A 14,344-nucleotide genomic window follows, 5' to 3' on the forward strand; every position below is an offset into this window, starting at 1 on the left:
AAGTCCATACAAATTTAATTTTTTTAAAAAAAATTGCCCTTTGATTTCTCACCAAATCAATTACATTTTTATGGAAATACTAGCATCATGTCCGTGCTTTGCAATATATCCCAAGTTCCCAACTGAATATACTATAAGTATAATACAAAATTAAATACATAATTAATATTCTTCACATGTAAAACTATGTAAATATGTGTTTTTTATTAAAAAATCTTTCAAATAACATAGACATGCATACATATTTACATACACAAAATTAAGATCTACAATGGAAATGGGGGCAACTACAAACCATCATCACCCCTATTTTCTCGTTTAAAGAAAAAAAACAATATATCACATATCGATCATCAGACATTCCGCATAAGTTACATATACACTTCTGATCTACGTAACCTTCACTACATTGGGGTCAATATATATATAGCTTTTTTTTAGAAAATGGGATAAACCCGGCCTCTACACAATATATAAATAGCTAGTGACTTGCCTTCAGAAAAAAAAAAAGGAGCTAGACATGCTTACGTATATATACTCCCAAAAGGACCAGGTAGCTAGTACAACATATATTTTAACTATCTAACATTCAGACATCGACCATGCAGCAAGCCTGCAGGAACTTATCATGTGTAAATCATTGCAATGTAAAACATATTTTGTAGGAACTGGAAAAAAGGATGCAAATGCGTTGAGCCTAGAGCTCGACAAGTTTGGACAAGAAGAGACACCAATCAATGCAACATACATATGTTCACCCAAAAGAAATCAAATCAAAGTCCCCATGTCTTCCAATATTGTAGCTAGCCACTCATCATGCCATTGGTGCCCATGTGGGGCACTTAGAATTCATGCAACTTTCTCTTTCTCTTCTTTCCATTGCTGACTGATCTTGAATGTGGTGTCAGATGACCAGACAATTGATATGTTCTGCATTAGAATGAGAATTTTATCTTATATATATGTTGCACTTGAGCCCTTGATCATGCAACAAATTAATTAAGCAGAACAAGTTAGGGAAGCTGGTGCATGGTTTCATATATATAATGTAAGTCCCTAATTGTTCACCTCAGAAATCTCGTTTATATTTGTAGAAAAATATTAATTAGGTAAACATATATATATATATATATATATATATATATATATATATATATATATATATATATATATATATATATATATATATATATATAAAATCTATTGCAGACCAACTGAGTGTAAAATACAAGAGAAGAAATAAACTGATAGGGAAGGGTGTGAGAAGGACATTTTGCCCTTGTTAACAAATGAACCCTAATGCCGCCTCTTGCTCGTTCGCGATATGATATGGTATTTTTCGTAAATATCAATATGTTACTGCAGGGTAAATATCAAAATTTTGATGGTATATCAACCTATGTTTTCTCTTATCTTGCTACATGACACATGACAACTTGTGTGTACATAATATATATATATTAAAAGAGAAAACTACAAAAGATCAGCCTAATAGATATTGATGCTACAAAGGAATCAAAGGAGCACATGTTCTTCCTCAATCTCCCTCCACATGTGCTTGCATGCTTACGTCACCACTAAAGCATTCGCCAACGACACCTCAAACTCCATGCATGAAAATAATTATGAAAGAGAGAGTGAAATTGTGAGAGGTCAAAAATTAGGGTTTAGCTTCAAGCCTCCAGGAGGGGTCCCATTTAGGAAGGGAAAGTAGAGAGGATGAGTAAGAACATTGTAAAGCGCCCGTGCGCTGCCTCACTGCCATTTTCTTTATCTACAAGGGAATATATGCTTCCTTCTTTGACAATTAAGCAAAGATTCTTCTCAAACATTCCTCAAATGTGGTTTTATTTGAACAGTATTGTAAGAACTAGACCTTGTGCCTTTGCTTAAGCAATAAGAAATCGATCGACAAGAGAACACGGGACTGGAGCATGCGAAGAAATACATACGCAGCGAGTGTTGTCGATGCTACTGGTTATTATCAAGAGAGAAGTCTTAGTCCATAAAAATTAAATTTATACTTGTCTCTCTATTGAATTTAAAATTAAATTTATATATCCCTATTGAATTCAAATTAAGTAAGCAAATTATACCACTCGACTACTATGCTAAGCTAATGAAGATAAATTAAATCATATCAAGTTCAATTTAAGACACACTAAGGGTACAAATACATAGTGGTTGAGAGAGGAAAGGGATGTCCCATCCTCCCTAATATCTCAAGCACTCCATATTGGTAGTACCACAGCCTTTCTTATATTTGGGATAAATATCACTACAAGAAACCAGGATTTTCTTGGCGGCCAACAGATTTTATTTGCGGTCAAAAAATAACGGCCAAGTTTAATTACCCTTTGTCTTGATGATTAAAACTAGCCACCTTTGTTCCCTAACATATGAAACAAAACTTTATTTGAGTCTCATCATACCCTCATTTCACACATGTTTATATATATAGGTTCTGAAATTCCTGTTGATATGTATATATTTCATACTACCTCCGTTTTTTTAAATAGATGACGTCATTGACTTTTTCTCACATGTTTGACCATTCGTCTTATTTAAAAAAAAATACGTAATTATAATTTATTTTGTTATGAGTTGTTTTATCACTCATAGTACTTTAAGTGTGATTTATATCTTATACATTTGCATAAAATTTTTGAATAAGACGAATGGTCAAACATATGAGAAAAAGTCAACGGCGTCATCTATTATAAAACGGAGGAGGGAGTATGTTTCTAGGCCTAATTAAGCGTGTGTGTATTAGTATTTTTTGCTCACTTGTTTCAAACAATGCCAATCTCATGTGCAATAATCGGACGGAATACATGCAAGTTCTTAATTATTGTGTGCGCGAAGTTATATGAGGTAATTAAAATAATCATTGGTTGAATATTTGAATTGATGGATATCCATGCACACTGTAAAAATCTGTTCTATCGTTAATTAATTAAGAAGTAAAATTAACAACCATAGACATCAACATCAATAATCGTTTAAAATGCATGTAACTTTCTCATGATCACTCGGTCTCTGCATTCTTTTCTGCACGGAAGTGGAAGAATAAAGACGATATATTCTCAAGAACAACGCTATATAATAGCAGCCTTATTTGAGCATATACTCAATTTTTAATCAGTGATGTCTTGTTTTGTTCTCGCAAAAGATAATGGCCAACAGTCCTTATCCTGTAGCCAAAATAACCTTGTTTTGTCTTTTTCATGGATGCAGAGAGAAAAGACAGCACTACCGTATCGAAGTCAACTAATCTTTTAAGACAGGCATCAAAATCTAATGACGCTATTTCTGATAAATTTCAGAGCCTTTATACTGATACATATGCTGCTTAAGCGGCTGTGGTTCCATTAGACTTCTCTGAGAATCTCATCAGGTACACAAACTAATAGCTAACAGAAGTTTTCAGATAGTTTCTTCTCAAGAATCTTAGATCTTAATTAGCAGGTATTAACTGAAAAAAAACAGAGGAATGATAGATGCATCGTCTAGCTAACAAAATTTTATAATGTATCAGTTAATTAATGGAACTAAAATGCACTATAACATAGTACACTTTTATTTTATTAATTAATTATTAAAATTTCTAGGCGTCATTTGGACAACATATATATAAGCAAACAAGATGTGCTTATAGGCCAAGCTAAGATATATGTGTGTGCGTTTATACCGGTGAGTGCATGCACGTGTTTATGAACGTCTACATTTATACTTTATACTATGTTTTTAGAAACATATCGAGCAAACAACCATGGTCCGAGAGCTGTGCTTGTTTGGGATGTAGGAGAATAATGTTGTCAAAATTATTTTTCATTTACTATCGGAAGTTCATATATCAGATTCATTTCCAAATATATATATGACAAATTAATAGAAATGAACACTCATAAGTAGTGTATTTGGAGAGAACATACATATTATAATTGGTGTTTAACATGACATGTTGTGTGACCGGAGGGTACTATAGGTTATGTAAAAGTGGTATTAACCTTCAACTCATTGATTAATATAAGCTAAAAAGAGTAAAATAATCCTATCCACATCCACTACATAATTAAGCAGTTAGCTTACATTTCAAGCAGACATTTGCAGACCGATGGCTTAGCTAGCTATGACAACTTTGTTATTTTCTTATTGATCTGGGAGGTTCTCCTTTACTAGTATTCATCATGTGCAAAACCTAATACTAAATTTTAGTGATCTGAGAAACAACAGATTCCTAGCTATAGTAAGTGCAGTTACGAAGCAAACCAAATCTAGTATCTAAGAAGCAAACAATAACTGATCATGTTTAATCATCCCATGATGATCTAGCTAGGCACAGCTAATCAGTTAGAAGTGTATACAGCGTTTCTTTATCTCTAAAAAAATTGCAGTTTATTTGTGACCTTAGCAAAGCAAATGCAAATTAATCACTAGAGATATTAGCACATATATGAAGAAAAGTCCATCTTTGGCCTCACATGATTAAAGCCCATACAAAATAAAGTACATCTTCCAACTTTAAGAGTACTTTAATGTGTAATACTTTAAGTTCTAGTAATCATAGTGTAGCATATTATCTCTCCAGGCTAAACATTTGGCAAGGTTAGCGTGTGAACAATCTTGGTTTGATTGTCAATGTCTCAATGCAGTATACTACTATCGTGGTGAAATTAAAGAGACAATCGAAGCTTTGGTCTAAAGGAAATCTATGGAAGTGTCTAATGTATATCCTCCCCTTTTTTCTTACCTTCCTTTTACTTTTGCGTGATCTTTGAACAGGAGATGTGATTGCCATTAGGGTCCCTTTTCGGTTATTTTTGTAGTTTGCACAAAGCGGAGTTCATATGATGAGCTATTTTTGTTTTGGTTTCTACATGATTAATTAATGCAATTAAGATTGTGTTCATGTTCTTTCATACTTAATACTTCATGCATATAATTTGATGGATGAATGTATTGTGAACTATATATGTAATAATTTGGCTATAGTACTTCTAACTTGCGAACTATGTAATAATTTGGCTATAGTCGTTTCTGATGAAACAAATTAAATGCCAGGATTTTTTTTCCTTTAACAAAACATATAATTAACCAGTAATGTATCAGAATTAATATAATGGTAGTCAACTGTATTACTAATAATTAGCAGGACCTCCGAGATTAAAATTAGTCAGTTACTAATTTCAAGGTGTAAATGGCCGGTTTGAACTCAGAGCAAGCCTGTCGGATCTCCGGTCAAGAGGGATTAATCAAATCGTTTTCTCCCTTCTTGCTGCACTTTTTACCTGGCTAATTAAGCTCATAATCAACCGGCCTGTGACTGAGTGACGACTGACGACTGAATAAGCGACTCTGAGCTTTCAAGTGTCCATCCATGTCGGCTTGATTTTCACTTTAATTTACAACTCTCTCCCAAGTCCAAACCAATGGCCTCCATGGTTGAAAATATTTCCCTGCGAAAGTGACGATGCACTTATAATTGTTCTTTGACTCCCACACATCCTTGAAAAAAAAACATACTACCTCCAATAACAAATATAGCGTTTTTATGTTGTTCAGTAAAGATTAAAATTGAGAAGAAAAGAATTTTGATGTCCCTTGTTAAATGACTCATAAGTTTGTAATGGGATGGTGGGATGAAGGTAAGATCAGAAAAGGATTAAATTATGAAATAATCTGAATGAACAAATTTCAGATGTTTGTAATATTTATATTTGTGGACAGAGAGTGTATATGTAAATTCATTTCTTGTAATTAGATAGTACTACATATATACATATGCAATTTTTTCGTGTCATTTTTCTCTTTATTAGGAAATGTGGTTTGGCTAAGTTCGATAAATAAATGTACAGTGCTTAATAATATGTTGTGCTTACTAAAAACACATGGGCAATCAGTTAGTCAAGAAAAAAAATTCCTAAGAAGTAATTAATAATAACTAAGAGGTCCAGAGAACTGGGCTCCAGCCTGATAGTAATCCAAAGTTACACTTACATGGGCGTGAAGGCAGTTACATGGGCTGCACTATAACAAATGTAGTCATGATCTATTGGGCTGGGCCAAGTTATTACAGATGGCCTAATTACGGCCTAGTAAGTATATGCATCGCAATGTGATACTACTATTTTTCTTTCAATTGCATAAACGATGTGCACGTAAACAGCACACTTTGATAATGAAAAGAAAATAATAAAGTTTCAGTACAGAGGCTAATTCGTGCTAGTTTCAAATAAGAGTAGTAAAGCTCGATGGTCAGTTACTGCGTGAATGCAACCAAAATAAGTGAGAGTGGGGTATTCTTAAGATATATTAGTTCAATTTTCCAAATATACTTATAGACGTAGGGTGTGTATGTGTGTATTTAATAGGGGTGACTGTATACATGTTGTGAGTATGTACGTTTATATATTTCTCAAAAAGAAACTGTATGATGTGTCCCTTCTATCGTTTAGAATTAATCAACTTTTGTTCGCATTACCATCATTTTGGATTATAAGCCACAACACTTATTAGAAAATAAAAAATAATTTATGAATGAAATTTCTATTTACTATGCATTTTGCATTACAACTATATTTTTATTTTCTTTTTATCGCTCAAACAGATTAAATAAAATCACTTATGACAAAAAAAAAAAAGAGCCACCCAATGGCAAAGTCAACAACATCGTCAAGCCTAAGCGACAAATATTTTTTACGACAGAGATTTTTTAATGTTGCGCGCAGTTGATATAATAGTGACGTTAGCGGCACAGCCTGAGACCAACGGAGAGAAATCAAAATGTCTATTTTTATTGTGATATATCTTTTTTTTTCTTCTTACAAGTCCAGTCGCAATTGACTAAGATAGAGCTCTGTTCATGATGTGATAATGGGAAATGGCCCGGCACCAAACGACGGCGCCACTGCAGGTACAGTGGCTCAATCCTGAGCGTCCATTTTTGCATCTTTCGAGATCATATCATTGACCCCATCGAGATCGTACGGCTGTGATTGCTCCGTCGACATGCACATTTTGCCGGTTAACGCCTAACAATAAGGCCATCTTTAATTACTTCTCTCTAGCTACCCGAATAATTAAGCAATATACAAATTCTGAACCTTAACTACAAGAGTGTCATGTGATTGTCTCTGAACTTGGAAAAAAAGAAAACTGAATATTTGGTGGTGTTGCCGTTGTTTCCGGAGACATTATGCATGTGTGGTGTGTATTAGATTATTTTTTCCCCAAGTGATCAGATTAAGAAATTACTACAACTTGAGCTTTAACTAGGTCAAACTGTCTAAACATCAAGCCCCTTAAAATGAGTTAAGGAATTTCATTTCATGTTGGGAAAAGCGTGTTGGAATTGTGGTTGCATCTCACTCTGTATTCAAGGTCCTGAGATCTTGATGAAAAAAAAAGATGGCTATGCGTCGATATCTAATTGGTACAAAGATTCGAAGTTATAATTTCAATATCATAAAATGGATGTCGAACGAGAACCCAGCAAGGTTCCATGACTATACTAATAATATTTGATTTTGCAAACTTAATTTACATGAAAAATAATTACAGAAACAACAAGATAAGGCATGATCAGAGCTTGTGAATATAATGGAGGCCGAGTCGGAATCACGGTCACCTCCACATCGTATCATTCACAACACTATCATCTATACCTTTCTATCTTTCCATCAATCGAAAGTGAAGAAAAAGATAATTCGAAACAGGAATTAATGGAGCAGGAAAACGACCTCTGACCTCCATTCTTTATGCTGGGAAAGATTCAGCACTCACTATGCTCAGCTTCTCAACTATAAACAAATTTGAGAGTGCCCCACTAACAGCTATAGCTAAGCTAGAGAGCTTAATCAACAACATCAATTGGCCTATTGGGCATTCTTTAATTAATTTCAAGAGAGGGATATGCACACTCCCCATGTTATTTTTTTTTCAATTAAAAGAAACAATAGCGCACATATGCTATGTGGACACACTTTTTGTAAAGTGTGCACACCCCCTTATACACACTTTCTAACAGAGGAGAAGGCTTGAGATAAATCCATGGAAAATAAATAAATAAAACTAACTATTTTGCTTATGCTTAATCTATCATAAGAGCTAGGATTTATAACTTAGTGATTAGAGATGGACCAATAATCAACAACTTGCTTGTTACTATGATAGTCTATAAGCAATCAACATACTCCCTCATTCTCTAAATGTTTGACGCCGTTGACTTTTTTAAACATGTTTGACCGTTCGTCTTATTCAAAAATTTTTGTGAAATGTGTAAAACTATATGTATACATAAAAGTATATTTAACAATAAATCAAATGATAGGAAAAGAATTAATAATTACTTAAATTTTTTGAATAAGACGAATGGTCAAACATTTTTAAAAAAGTCGACAGTGTAAAACATTTTGGGGGATGGAGGGAGTATGATTTATTTTTTCTGTTATCTTCATTTATTTTTCTCTATATATATGTTTGACAAAAGAAAATCACAGGGACAGGTGTCTCTGTTTTGGATTTCTTTTTATTATTTGATGCCTCTAATGAAGTTATAAAATCAAATTATATTTAAATTGTCAAGGAAAGGAAAACATTTGACACTCGAGTGTTTCTCCGTGATTACCAGTGTGGTAACCAAGGACAATTTCATGAAATTTAATCTGTGCAAGACAGTTCTTGGCACACTAGCTACTAATTAATTAAGTACGGCATAACCAAGAAAGAACGAGCTACGAGACTTGGTCGAAGCAAGTGAGTTTGTTCTACCCACCTAAGTCGAACACACTTAGGCAAGCACAATATGCTTTATTTTATTTGTAGAAATACACTAGTAAAGTGATCTTGCTGGATTCTAAACAATTATCCCTCCGTTTCAAAATGTTTGACACCGTTAACTTTTTAGCACATATTTGACTGTTCGTCTTATTCAAAAAATTTTGTGAAATATATAAAACTATATGTGTGCATGAAAGTATATTTAATAATGAATCAAATGATATGAAAAAAACAAATAATTACTTAAATTTTTTTAATAAGACGAATGGTCAAACATGTACTAAAAAGTCAACGGTGTCAAATATTTTGAAATGGAGGGAGTATTTATGTGGAGTATATTACACTGTTAGTGCTTATGCATAAGCATGTCTGTGTGCGTATGTGCCGTGACAGTGACATACGGTATTGCACCCACCGAGCATCTGTTTGAACCTAGAAATATTGTCTGTTTTCCTGTCGAACTGAACTATTTAATGTGAAATTCCTAGGAAATCTACTCTCTCCACATCATATTATAAGCTATTTTTATTTTTTTATATCAAACTTTTTGAATGTTTGACCAAGTTTACAGAAAAAAAATATAATAAAACTTAGAGCATCAAATTAGTTTCATTACATCTATCATTGAACATATTTTAATAATTTTCTTATTTTGTGTTGAAAGTATTGATATATTTTTTTATAAAATTGATCAAATCTAAAGTACTTTAATAATTTAGAAAAAAAATAAAAACAACTTATAATATGAATGGAGGTAATAGCATTTTAACCTTAGCCTAAACTATACCATGCGAAAAAAGGCAAAAAAAAAAAGCTCATTTCTTTTATGTAAGTTGTGAAATATTGTTTGAAAAGATTTCAAAACCTCTTACAAAAAAGGCTACCCTGTTTGCAGAAAAACAAAAACACTTTTGTTTAGCCCAAAATTAAGCAAAAACAAGAAGAGAGCTCCCAAATAAATTAGCAAAGACTTGGCTTTTTTCTATTCCCCAATGACTTCTTCTTCTTCCTCCTCCTCTCCACAGTCCACACTGTTCATCTCCTCCTCCCCTCCCTCCCAATTCGATCCCCAAATCCCAAAATTGACCACCCAAATCCGCGCCAATCCATGGATTGGATGCCTCCTCCGAAGCCCACCTCGCCGCGCTCCCCTCCCCTCCTCTGGGACTGGGCCGACGCCGCCATGCCGGGCTCCTCCTCCGGCGAGGTATCCGCCGCCGCCGCCGCCGCCGCCGCGGCTCATCCGGGAAGGCGGCGGAAGGAGAAGCGAGGCAGGGCGGAGGAAGGAGGAGGTGGTGGTGGGGAGGTGAGGTGCCAGGTGGAAGGGTGCGGGGTGGAGCTCGTCGGCGTCAAGGACTACCACCGGAAGCACCGCGTGTGCGAGGCCCACTCCAAGTTCCCCCGCGTCGTCGTCGCCGGCCAGGAGCGCCGCTTCTGCCAGCAGTGCAGCCGGTGAGCTCGCCGGAGTCGCGCCTCCTCTTCCTCTTCCTCTCTCTCTATATTGCAAAAAAAAAAAAAATCAATGGAAGCACACATCTCCAAGCTCGTGCGTGCCTTCCTTCTCCTCGATTACTTTCTGCAAAAAGATTCCCTTCTCTTCTTTGGTTCTTCGAATTACAATTACAATTTACAGTTTCCTAATCACACGATTGGTTGCTGATTAATTTGCGCGAAGCTCGTGCTTTTTTACGTGGGTGGTGAATTTTTCTGGTGTCCGTACGGATTTTCCATTTCCGTATATGGGAAGCAGAGATGCTATCTTTCCACTATTGGTACTGTGTGTGTGTGCGAGTGGTGGATCCTGCTGCATGGCTGAGTGACACTGCAATGGGTTTTTTTTTTTTCCAGTTTTAGTATGGTACTTGTCCTGTGCCTTCATTTTTGGGATTGGGCCTTGCTGTGCAGTGAGCCTGTGATTACTATGTTTCAATCTTTAAAATTATTACTGTGTATATAATATTTTTTTAAAGATAATGGAAATGATTTACACCTCCGGTCTCTCTGCCAACAAGCATACGGCCAAGGAGTCGAGAAAAGATAAATAAAAATACTCGAGGTTATGGGACAAACCCCTATCTACGCCCTGATTATATCCAGCTGATTACTGTGTGTAGAGTAGAATCATCTTCTGTGTATATGTACTTTTTTTTTTGTATGTGGGATTTTTTGTGTATCCTGCGAGTAGTTTATGCAACAGTGTGCTAATTTGGTTTTGGTGAATGTTTGGGATCAGGTTCCATGCGCTCTCGGAGTTTGATCAGAAGAAGAGGAGCTGCAGGAGACGCCTGTATGACCACAACGCTCGTCGGCGGAAGCCCCAGACCGACGTGTTCTCCTATGCATCGGCAAGGCCGCCGTCGTCATTATTATTTGGTAATTTGTCTGTACCTTAAATGGATTTGCAACAGCAGTTACTTTTCACTATTTAGCTTGATGTATATGATGTATGTGAAAAATGGTAAATTGTTGGTGATAAGATCTTTATAAGGTTACTCCTCGGCAACCTCCACCTACCTTATCCTTAAGCACTTGCATGTTCTTACTTGATCGATGGGACTGAGCTTACATGTGAAAATTATTTTCAGTTCGAAAATTCTTGGTTGTAAGTTCGACTCCCTGATTAAATTTATTTTGATAGTATCAGGATTACTCGCAAAGAAACTCTACAATATCAGATGTTATATCAAGTTTTCTATAATTATACCTTATTTTCCCTTTCAATTAAGATTTTCCTTCACACCAAAATTGAAATGCCACTGCAGATGATAGCCGACAAATAAGTTTTGTCTGGAACAAAGCTCCACTCAGCCATGTAAGGCCTTTCGCAATTTCTCCATGGGAAAGCTCATCTGAAGTTGGGACAACTGATGGACATATTTATTTGGATAAATCTCACATATCCAAATCTCTCCCAGCATTTAACACCGACATAGATGAGCTCTTACCAATGAAAGGTATGATTTTCCAAAGATGTAAGTTTTCGTGAAAAATGTCATCAATTAAGACTACTTTCATGGTTCAGCACATTGCATAGATCTTTGAAAAAATTCAACCTATACACTGTACCAAATGCCAAATTCAGATGCTGTTTTGTCATTGTTGTTGTTTGTTAAAAAAAGTATCCTGGAGTTGTGCACACCCATGAAAAAAAATTAGACCCTTGAGCACATTTGGGTTTAGAAAATAAGATGGTGTGCAGTGTGCTGCTAAGCTTATGTCACTATAGTTGACGAAGTGTTTCAAACATAAAAGACAACAGAGTTTTTAGTAAGCTTCTAACTGGAAAAGAAAAAAAATACCGTGTTTTGTGTGACAGTAAACATCCTACAGTTTCAACTATATAAGTAGTTCTCTTGTGGTCATTGGGCAGAGAATTACTTCTCCAGTTAGCAATACAAGTTGTTTTGATTTACTTGCAGGTATACAACAAAGAATGATGTTGGGCATTCTTTTGGTCCTTTGCTCTCTTTTGCCCAAATTAGTTATGTTAGATGCTTTTAACTACAGTTAATATGTGCTTGGAAGTGGAGCATGCACCAAAAAATGGATAGCAAATGCCACAAGTTTCCATATGAGGCTTTGGCGCTAATATCGCATCAATGATGTGTTAGTTTTTGTGTTTGGTACAAGTATCTGTACAAGGTTTTGGTGCCAACATTGCATCATTAATGCGCAGCTAGTTGTTTCATTTGGTGTGAGATTGTATGTAACGGCAGCAATTATTTTCATGTAATAGTATTCCAACAGGGATTTAACAGGGGCAGTATTGTACCAAAAACCATAACTTAATGCTATGTGCTTATTAGTCTACAACGACTTCGAAGTGCTGACTAGAGGGGGTAATTATATTTATGCTATGTTTTGTTAGATAATGGAATGCTATGGATTTTGATAACAAGAAAAAAAATGCAAAGTGATTCCAGATAGCTGTGATTCTTATCTCTGACAAAACGAGGGAATTCCGATACTTAGCACAATATGCAAAAGTCAGCTCAGGAATGCCCTAAATTTACCTTATTATGCCTGTTCCCTAAACTCTCCGCATGCGGGAGAACTAGTTACCATGCTAAAATTCTACATACTACCAAACATACTGCAATTTCTTGGATAACCTTGCTAATTTTATGCTAAATTCTCAAAATATATTTCAAATGAATATGAGCCATTCAATCCATTTCCATTGCAGACTTCTCTGCAGCCACTATTTGGATGTTCTTCGGTGTCCTTTTTATCCGAACTGCGCAGGAGAGCTGCATGTCATTTCATTAAGGAGAAAACAATGTACATATTTTGATGGAAGAATGATCATTATTCCATTTTGCAGGTCCGGACGCATCTTTAACTGCTTCAAAATTTGATGGAGCACCGGATCTTCAGCGTGCTCTCTCTCTTCTGTCATCTAGTTCTTGTGGATTACCTGATACTGTACAGCAAGCATCTCGCGTCATCCAATTCACAGGCGCCAGCCAAAACAACCGGGAACTTCCTCCACTTAATGGAGGGAATTCTGCTTCAGCATCATGTGCCAATGTACAAACTATAGCACAACCGGCTCAGCTGGTTCGTTTTACCATGGATGCTAGCAGCAATGCTTGTCAGTCCAATTTCTTCGGTTTAAACCAGATAAACTAAAGGCCTGGACTGAAAGCCCGTCGTCGATTTCGACCAATATCCACCAAGGTGGCCTTGAGAAGATACAAGAATTGCTTCTATCAACTATCAGAGTGCAAACAATGTCACAGTTAATGTTGTCATCATAAATATTGGTATTGGTCTCCCCTGAACTAAAATCGAACGGAGTGATGGCTTGCTTGTGTTTTCGATAATCGTTATGCAGTTCCAACCTGTGATTGTCCCATTTTTTTTCTATTGTTTTCTGCCAATGTACCGATTTTCAAACTGTGGGTCTTGTCATTTATACTTGTACAACCTAATGTCAAAATGTCATGTATCTTTGAAACTGTTTTTGATGGATTTGGGACATGGTTTCGCTTGTATGATTGTTGTTTTGGCAGCGGCATGTGGTTTCAGTGGTGGTGGTATGCTTTGGCGCCATAACGTGCTGTTTTTTCCCCAAGAAATGTAACTTCATAAACGTGTGCAAACAGAATCGATCTGGCAATTTGCCACGTTGTGCGGGGAAAATAGAACAATCCTTTCCCAAAAAAAAAAAAAATCTGACTTATCCTCCATTTAAATTGCATTTGTTTTATAGAACGTGCATCCGCATAACATCTCCCGTTGATTGACGTAATCAAAGAACTATTTAATTGTATAGTTGCAAAGTAAATGAAACAGTCTTGTCTCCTAAAAGAAAACAAATCAAACAGCTCAAGAGTCGGGGGATGGAAGCAGCAGCATGTCACCATCACAGTTGTGTTGGTACAAATCTGTCTTGACTCGTGATCTTGTGGCTGAAATCTTGTGCCTACTGTCAAAAACAGCAACACAAGCCACTACACAGCTCAACAATTGTATGATTTTCCAACAGAAGCCACCAACATAATTGCTCAGATGAAAATTTCTAATTTCTTTATTACCTCTCTGTTGACGAAAACTCTGT

General features: G+C 35.8%; 1 protein-coding gene across 1 annotated transcript; it reads left to right on the top strand.

The window, feature by feature from the left end:
* Positions 1 to 9,751: 9,751 nt before the first annotated feature.
* LOC127762296 (squamosa promoter-binding-like protein 4) lies at positions 9,752 to 13,816 on the top strand. Its single transcript, XM_052286742.1, is given in 5 exon segments — positions 9,752 to 10,233; positions 11,015 to 11,154; positions 11,544 to 11,735; positions 13,106 to 13,381; positions 13,384 to 13,816. Coding segments are annotated over 5 exon segments (1,110 nt in total). The 5' UTR covers positions 9,752 to 9,889; the 3' UTR covers positions 13,542 to 13,816.
* The last annotated feature ends 528 nt before the right edge of the window (positions 13,817 to 14,344 follow it).

This window comes from Oryza glaberrima, chromosome 2 (assembly GCF_000147395.1).
Source record: "Oryza glaberrima chromosome 2, OglaRS2, whole genome shotgun sequence".
Taxonomy (NCBI): Eukaryota; Viridiplantae; Streptophyta; class Magnoliopsida; order Poales; family Poaceae; genus Oryza; species Oryza glaberrima.